We start from the raw sequence: 9,650 nt of genomic DNA on the forward strand, positions 1-9,650 counted from the left end.
ATGCAGAGCAGTGCTTTACCTCAACTTATCTCATTTTGCCTATATTTGCATGTATATAGATTTATGAGGCAGAAGCTTTCCTTAAGCAGAGAAAATCTTTAGGAAGTGTTTTACTAGTTTCTATTTTGTACCAAGAAAAGACTGGGGGGGAAAATGACTCTGTCAAAGAGTAGCATCAGGTCTACTCAACAAAAACCTCTTTGCTCCTAAGTAAAGATTTTAATTGAGGTGTTAGGATTCCTCCTAGTACTGCACAGAGCACTTATGGAACAAAAATGGGAAACAAAGTAAGTGTTGAATGCCTAAGTCTTCCACTATACTATTAAATATAGGTGGTCAATTTTCATAATTTTAAACTGTGCTACAGGAAATTACATACCCATACTTAGCAATAAATCTATCAAACTCACCAAGATTCCAGAAGGAACCTTTTCATGGACAGCAGCATCACTTCTATTGGAGTCATCTTCAAAAACATTATTTTCTGAGAAATGCATCTCAGAAAACTGGAAACTAACTTTCCAAAATACAGGTAAATGCAAAAATTACAGCCATAACAGAATAGTGTAGCAGCATTTCTTCTCTTTCCACAGAAGCAGAAAAATTATGTAAATCATCTGTCTCTTAGAGAACACTGCTTGATATCCTTTCCCACGGAGTACTATGATTAAAAAGGAAGTGCTTCTTTAAGAAGGCTCACTTAGAAACTTCCTCACCAATAGGCTTTGCTTGAAATGTCACAGCCCCCTTGGGCGCTTCGAGATAAGTAATAACATGGGCAGACTTTGCCATATGTTTGCACTGATAGGTAATGATCTTGGTTTACATCACATCACGTGACTTCAGCTGAAGCTCCCACGAAAACAGGGATTTAGTTAATGATTCTTAAGCAAAGTCTACAATAGCTGACTTGGAGACTTTTCACCCACCCACTGTTTTAACTTCTACCACTGGTAGCAGCATTCAAAGTCCTAGTTCAGCCTGTGCACACCTAATTTGAAACTGTCTGCTGCCTCTCCATGTGCTGTTCCCTCTGCCGATGGCGTCACTGCAGTAGCCAGTAATGTCTGACACAACAAATTTGACATTTCAAGGTCTGGTGTTTGTGGGCTGTTTTCCCCTTTTCGAAATTGCATTATAATAGTAAAGAGATAATTGACCTGGTATCAAGTTTATACTTAGCCATAAAAAAACAATGCACACCAAAATAAACTTTTTTTCCTGTGAAAAATTTTCTTGCTTTCTTTAAACCGAAATGTTAACTCAGCATAATTTGAGCATGTGGACAATACATACACGCTTTTTGTATAATTAGCTCCATGACTGAGAATAAGAATTAATTTCTGATCTGAGGAATTGTGAAATGTCATTAGTTCTCTATATAATACAATGAATAGGTGAAATAACTGAGAAAGAGTAGTAGTATAAGGAAACAATTGTGTCCCTGAATGGGAGAGACACTCTCTGAGGACCATCTATATTCCCTCAACATAGGCACATTCTCTTTACCCTAAACTCACGCATCTCCTTCCCACCCCCAGGGGGCTACAGTGTCTACTCAGAACACTGCAGAGAATTACAAATTAAAAAAATAATCTAGGACCCTATTACTAACTCCACTCTATCCTCCTCTAAGTAAATTCACGTATTAGACTCTGATGCAAGGACAGTGAATCACATTATTGGATGCAACCAAAAGGCTTGTAAGCTTCCAAAATAATTAATAAACTACACTCAAAGCCAAAACTAAATCAGTTTCAATTACAAACTCCTAAACTGAGTCTTGGGATTGCTATGTCTGCAGTAAGGTTGCAATAAACTGCTACAATCTCTGGGCCCTTTACCATACACTGAGTAAGCTCATATTTAACGAGGCTCTTCACAGGAAAAACTACTGGTTTGTTAGTAAACACAACAAGTATTGTCAAAGGATATTAAGAATTACTAGACACACTCAGATTTCTCCTATGTGTTCATCATTCTCTCATCATGTGTGCTCCATTAAAATACTGTATAAAACACACAGTTATGAGCAAAATGGAAACCAGATTTGTAAACCAGTGCTTCTTTTCAAACATTTTTCACTTAGCTTTATGTTGGGGGTTTTTTTGTGTACAATTTTCTATGATAGCTATTCAATTTCCATATTTTTCAGTATTTCAAACTGACATTATTTTCCTCAAAGCTTCTAAACGTGTTTTAGAAAATAGACTTTCTAGAATACAGATAGAATTGCGGTCACTGCAGTAAGGTATGATTTAGGCAGGTAATAAGCTTTGCACATTTAGTTAGTCTCCTTGTCTTTTATTTCTCAATATGAACAAGGTAAATAAAATATAATTCCTGCTGAGTAAGTTTAAGCACTATATTATTTACTACAATTTGCACAGGAAAATTAGCTTCAGTTTTGAAAAGCAAATAACTCAAATTTGGAAGTCTTAGAAGCAATGTTTTCCAAGCAACCTTAAAGAAACTTGTTGGTGTAGGTAGATTTTACTGTGGTTTAGTCTCAGAAAGCACATAGGAGTTTTTCCAACAGCCTCATGCAAGTTAATACTGCTGACAAAGATCATTCACCATCCTATGGTCTTTTTTTGATCTGCTCTTTGTGATTCTACATATTTTATCCTGTTGCTTGTTAGTCAAAATCCCTGATGTGAAATATGATTACATTTTTAAAATGCACTTTTCTATAGCAACCATCATAATATATTTGATTGCATTTCATTTAGTTTTACAACATTTTGGAAATGGGAGTATTTTTTTCAACTATGTAATAGAAAATTCAGGCCAGGAGATTAGAAATTAAAAATACAGGGGGTTTTAGCACAGTTAGAACTTGATTTTTCAGATTTTCCCTCCTTTTTTTACCTCTTTGCATATTCAAAACATTGCTTCAATAGGTTACATTTGTAGTTGCAAATCAGATTTACATACCCCAGATGGTCATTAAAAAAAAAGCTCTGACTGCCTGTGAAAACCACATTTTAGTGATTTGATTGTACTGTATAGGAACCGTAGAATAAACGTGGCCAGAAAAAAGTTACAGGACATTTCCCCATACAGGACCTTCACTGGTACATGTCATTCTAAGTTCTGGAAGAAAGGAAGCAGAAATCCTAAAGACATGAGCCTCTATCAGCACACAATTCCAATTCAACATAGATCAGAATAAATATACCAAGATAAATGAATGGTCCAAATCCTTCTCTAATTAACATATCCTAATAGATAGGGCAAGTACAGGACAACCTTTGTTAATGTTCCAATTGTCTTCTTCATCCCATCCAGTCCCACATAATTTTACTCATTATCACCAAGACTTAAGCATCACAGTTCTCCATGCCAGCATGAGGCATCACAGCTCTCAGTCTCACACCCCATCCTGATATTGAAAAAGGTCCTTTCTCCCCTTCCTCTGATACTTTTAAGTGCAAAAGTCTATCCATTCTCAATGTGGACTTTCAAACCCAATTCAAAGTTTAATAACTTTACTAAAATAAACTTAGAATGAATAACAGAAGACCACCTGCATCAGATACCTTCTGAAAGCAACTTGAGAATTTTTCTAAGAGAAAACAGCTAGAGTTTTTCCTCTAGTGGAGTGGAAACATATCAAGTGTCACCTCTTGTTAAAAAAAGTGAATATACTTGTTAAGTTTTCCACATAAAAGCTGAAGGAAGCTAAAATATACCTTGGAATGAAGTTTTCCAGTTTTAGCAAATTACACGCAACTAAAAATGAAATTCTGCTCAATAATGTTGAAAAATACTAACAGGCAGTATTACCTGCTTTTACCTGCAATTTCCTGCTGTCCAAAAAATAAAAATAATAAAAAAGCCCTATCACAAGTGATAATAGCATGGTACAAGAATCAAAGCAGTTAACAGATGTTAGAGAAACACTAGTGATACAAAAGCAATGTATTGTTCACTAAAGTAGTGGTTAAAAAAGAATAAAAGCAAATGTCTGGTTTTCCACCTACGATACAAGATGGTAAATTCAATGCCTTCACAATGTCCTGTCAGGTGAAATCAGGAGCCATTCAAATCAGAGTATTTTTCAGTGCAACTTAAGTACTAATTTATCACCAGGGAAAAAAAAATAGCAAGAAAGGAAATTTCCAGTTTATTTGGAGCTGGCCCTTTCACAATGTGTCAACAGTTATATCTGTATGATCTGCTACGAATCATCTGACTCCAGTGTTATGGTATCTGTCCTGATATTAATTTGAGCATTTTCTTTTTCTTTTTTAGTTATCTTTTTTTTCTGTTTGCAAAAGAATGTCAGTGAGGACAAAGAATACTTTAAGAGTTGATAAATTGATTTTTACTGTTAAAATTATCAGCTCAATCAAAAACTTAGGTTATATGCACACAAAATGTTCTCATGCACGTGAAGACCTTAACTTCTCTCAAGGTACTGAAAAAAGTAGCTGGCTAATCCAAGAGTGAAGCCCTTTGGAATCTGTACAGGCATATGCAACACCAGCACCTGCCGCACTTGGATGGATGTATTTCCAGCAACGCAGACTCTTCTACAGCTACATCATCCTTGGTTGAACTTATTTCCAGACACACAACACAGAAAAACAATGCTTCTGAACAGAAATTCCATCCATCTCATTTTTGCATGAGGCAAGAGAAAGCACACGAAGATTTTTCTGTATGTTTCTAAAAAGCACTAAGCACCTCCCTAATAAGCAATCCCTTTCTCTATTTTCCCAATTTAGCAAGGTTTCTTTCCAGGCACCAATATGCCTCAGATATATTCATATTTTCTTGCAACCTTCCAGGATTTAGAAGTCAAAGCAAAAGAACATAGTCATGTGTGCACTTATGAAATATATCCTGATCTATTAGTGGTTAACAATTTGTTTACATTTAGAATGGATACATGAATATTAATATTTGAGACTAGTACATATCTTCAGGTTGACCAGAAAGAACAGAAATAATACTTATTCTGAGAAATACATCTATGGAATATCCAAAAAGTTCTAACTATACTGTATATAATCAAGAAACCTTTTTCTTACTTGATAGATTCTCCATATTGTTGAACTGATGTACATATACCAAAATAAAACAAATTTAATTTGCACATCAGACTTGGCTGTATTATTAATAAATTGGGTAAAAATTCTAGTCTTACAGAATTCCCATGCAAAGGTACTTACATGAGATGTTGGGAACAGAAAAATTAGATACAGCTGAGCAAAGTGGCATATGCTTACTCATTCACCAAACCCAACCGACCTGCATTATTAGGGTAATGTAATTAATTATGTAATGACCACAGAGATCACATCTGTCTGAAGGATCTGTTCACCCCTAGGACACAACAGCGTGTCTGCACTGTCTATATGGGACATGACAAACCTGTAAAGTGGCCTTGCAGATTTCCTATTTGTCTTTACAGGCATACTTTTTCATTTGGGGAATGAATGCCTTAAAGTCACCACTAAGTAATTTTTTTTCTTTAAATCATTGTATTTCAGTTCACATCACAAATTAAATTCTATTGTTAGCCAAGTGAGAGTCAATTACTTCCATTTCTAATTGAATCTCAACTACAATTCCTTATTGGAAGCACTTATTTGAAAGAATTTTGCATAGAATCCTTTACACAGTTCCTTTAAAAGGCCCTTCATAACCATCAATTCAGAAGAAGTACGTTTCCTGAGGAGACAGTTATGCAATCTAAAAAAAGACAAGTAAACCTAAAGACACCACCTAAGAACGGCTTAGCATGTGCTGGCTTCAGCCACATAGACCAACACAAAAATGTCACCTGATACGATGGAGACTTTTCTATTATTACATCATATATTTACATTTCTGGTATTGAATTTAAGCACTTTGGATAAAGAAATGGGCCAGTTTCACTCAGCACATACAAAAGCAATGAGGAAGTGTCCCTTAGTTTTGGGAAAATGAGTGACTTGGGACAACTTCTGGCAGCTAATGTCAAATTACATTAGTGCAAAGCTGAAACAAACTGATAAAAAGGAAATATTTAACTAGGAAGGGGAAGTTAGCATCCTTTATGTCAAAATTCCCTTGAAATATAAATACAAGGAAAAAAAAATCCCAAAAAAGTGTGCTTAAGCTTTGACCTTAAGCACAAAGACAATCTGGCTTGACTTAGCATGACAGTTTCATATTAAATCAGTCTGCCTGCCCAAACTGAAATGCAAGCACTAAGCAAGATGAGACAGCAGCAGGCAGATTAAACCTATTTTTAAGTGAAACATTTTTGCAAAAGCAGCAACATTTTTACTATGCTTTAATTGGATAATTGTACGTACAATTAAAAAAAAAACAACAACCCTCTGCTTAGATAACATGTAGGACCTTAAACTGTAACTTCAAGGAGATCCAAGGTTCATAGAAAACATGCTCCTGATCAGCACTGCCAGATACAAAAACCGCTGGGATACAGGATGCTACAATGTTCTCAGAATGTGGCCAGTACAGGATGAAGACATCTAATACATACACTTTAGACTTGAATTTGATCACAAACATATCACCCACTGTTTTGTATAAGCCTGAAAGCTTTTTCACTATGGATATCTGTAACGTGCAGCACTGAATCTCATACCAGAAGGTGTCCTTTCATCCCTTTTCAGACAGTTACATAGAACACACTGGTAATTCATGATATAAACAATGATTAAAAGTTAGCTTTGGTTTATATCTAAAGTATTTTACCAAAAAAAAAAAAACAAACATGTTTTTTAGAAATTGTAATTTAAGCACAGAGATTCTATGATCACACACACACTGTAAGAAACTCTCTTTTCCTATATGCTGTGATCTTGCACTTAAGATGCAAGATTGGAAAAACAGAAAATTGTGATCTAGAGTATTAAGCATGAGAGCATCTTCCAGGAAGAAAGAAACAAATGCAACTGATTTAACCTTTTGCTTTGACAGAGGTTCCCAATGTGGCTTTGAACAAAACCCCTTCAGCTTTATCTGCTCCAGATTCCAAGTTGTCTGGAGCAGAGAGCAAGTCATAAAACATGTAATCCAAGAAAGGGCTGCTCAGAGCCTCAAGATACATAAGGAAGCATCAAGTTCAGTAAGTGCAGTTTAGATTTCGCCATAATTGATCAAGACTTTATACTAGTGGAAGGTAATGCTGTAAGTAGTGAGAAAACTCAAAAAGTTCTGAGAAACTGCAACATTTGATGTGGATGCCTTCCAAGTAAACAATAACAGAAAACTATGCATAATTTTGCAACAACCCAAAACATTAATTACCAAGAATAAGACCAAATTTAAACACCACCTCTGTTTTTTTTTACAGGCCACTAAGAAACCCAAACATTTTGGTATGTCTGACTGAAAAGCTATGCTACAAGCTTAAAAATCAATACTGTAATTGCTGAGGAGAGCCATTCAGCACTATCTAGTTACTCCTACTGCACTAAGAATAATACCAGGTCATACAGCATATCAGTCAAAGCTTCTGACATCCTGAGTTCATTTAGAAACTTTTTAACTTTAGCCTATCAGTTTAATATTCTATTATATAATAGTAATAAGCTTTTATGGAGCACCTTGGAGATCATTCCTTTACATCACTCAAGTAACGAGATCTTCCCTGATTTTAGTAAGAGATGGCAGAACTGTTGACATTTCTGTATGTTCTGGGGTGTAAGGGAACTATAGCAGGAGCTAGGAGAGAAAGCACAACTGTTGGCCCTGGCTGGAGCTAGCTGCCTGGTATGCACACAAAAAATGGCTAAGTATCTACAGTGTGACTGACATGTCACAAAGTCAAGGCATTTTGAGACTTAGGACTTTTCATTACAACTAATGAATACCTGTACATTCTTAAAATGTATCTAACACTATAATTTCTTTGTGCTTTGAAATATTAAATTGCTCAGTATGCAAAACTGTCCTGGAAACACTATTAAAAAGTATAAAACCCCCAAAACAACCAATGAAAGAAAACAAAACAAAAAAACAAACAACAACAAACAAAAACAAACAAACAAAAAACACAACACAACAGAAAAAAAGCAAACAAGAAAACCCCCAAGGAGCTGTACTTCGATGATTCCTGTGGATCCCTCAACTCAGGATATTCTGTGATTCTACAGCCTAAGTTCTGTAGGATTGTGTATCATCTTCTCTGTCAGTATCCTAAATAATACCATATATCATGATGGGATGTGGCTAACAAATTCTCTTGTAACAACAATGGAATTTTGGTTGGGGGGGGAAAAGTAACCAGATGAAATGCACGTACAAAGTGCAGCCACAACACAGGTATATTTATGACATCATTCTGCTGGATGAAAATGCACAGGTTTAAACGGCATAGTGCCTTGCTTTATTAAAAATCGTTGGTGCCTACTACATGCACTCAGTGACCCCTTAAGGAGAAGAAAAACGCAGTTCACACAAATTAAATCAGATGTAAACTTGGCAAAACCCCAAATACATGCACACACACACGCAAATGCAGGCAATGTAGTGCCACTTCAGACCCCACAGACCAGCGGGGACAAACACGGCAGGGGCGTAGCGCCCCGCAGGAGCGCGAGTTCGGAGCCCCAGCTTAGGAAATGCACTGCGAAATGCATCCCCCCGTGGAGGGGAAGGCGCTGGGGCAGCAAGGCAAGGCAAGGCGCGTCTCCCGGTCCGCCAGAGCGGCACCGCCAGGCAGCGCCGGGAACACCGGCGTTCCCGAGCGGTCCCGCCGCCCCCGTGTCGCGGCGGGGCGGCAGCGCCGGGCGTCACCCGGGGGCCAGCGGGGCAGCAGCCTCCGCCCCCGCTCTACCCGGCGGCACACCGGGCAGCCAGGGCACGGGAGGGGATGCTTTCCCTTCCCTCCGCCAGCCTGGGCTGCGGGAGCCGTGGGCAGCGGCGGGGAGGGAGCGCAGGCACAGCCGTCCGGGCGGCCCCGCTTCCCAGCGACGGTTCCGGGGAGGTTCTCGTCGTTCCCTGTTCGGAGCCCTCTGCGGGGAGCAAGCCCGGCCCGGCAGCCGGGGCAGGCCCTGCCACGCTCTCCCTCCGTTCGTCCGTCCCTCCCTCCCACCCTCCCTGTGTCCCCGGCAGCCGCCCGCGCTCGCCCGGCGCTGCCGCCTCTCTCCCGCACCCGGTCACCGACACCCCGCCCCGAACCGACCCGGCGGTAGAGGCCCCTTCCCGCTTACCTCGAGAGAGGCCCGGCGGGGGCCGACGCCACCCGAGGCAGGACGGACGCACGGATGGTTATAAGGATGGATGGAGAGCGGGACGGGAGCGGGGATCCGGGAGAGCCGCGCTTGGCCGGGTGCGAACTGCGCCAAGCGGCGGCCGTTGGTGCAGCGCGTGCACGCGCACGCGCGCTCCCGCTGGCGGCGGGTTGCGGGGGCGCGCCTCGCCCCGGGCGCCACGTGACCTGGGATCGGCGCGGGCTGGGAGGGGAGGGGGGACAGGGAAGGAGGCGCGTGGCCCGTGTGCGCGTGCGCCCGGCGGGGGAGCGGGAGCGGCGGGCGCGGCCCCGGGAAGCACGTAGCAGTGTCCCGGTACCTTCCGCCGGGACTCGGCCCGTCCACCCCGCCAGCCTCCCTCGGGTTCGGGGCCACGGCGATCGGCGGCCAATTCCTCTCGGGTGCAGCTGTTCAGAAACCGCGGTCTGAGCC

General features: G+C 40.4%; 1 protein-coding gene across 2 annotated transcripts in view; it reads right to left on the reverse strand.

Moving 5' to 3' along the window:
* LPIN2 (lipin 2) overlaps window positions 1-9,353 on the reverse strand; it is a 46,083-nt gene extending 36,730 nt beyond the window's left edge. Inside the window, exon 1 of one of the 2 annotated variants that reach the window (XM_027711336.2) lies at window positions 9,180-9,353. Coding sequence is in view for 1 of the 2 variants with exons in the window: in XM_027711335.2 (XP_027567136.1) it covers window positions 411-497 (87 nt within the window). In the remaining variant the exon portion in view is untranslated. Of the gene's footprint in view, window positions 1-410; window positions 540-9,179 lie in introns of those variants that run through there. The other variant, XM_027711335.2, reaches the window with a different exon arrangement.
* Between the last annotated feature and the right edge of the window lie 297 nt (window positions 9,354-9,650).

This window comes from Pipra filicauda, unplaced genomic scaffold (assembly GCF_003945595.2).
Source record: "Pipra filicauda isolate LSUMZ 115617 unplaced genomic scaffold, ASM394559v2 scaffold301_size890592_pilon, whole genome shotgun sequence".
Classification (NCBI taxonomy): Eukaryota; Metazoa; Chordata; class Aves; order Passeriformes; family Pipridae; genus Pipra; species Pipra filicauda.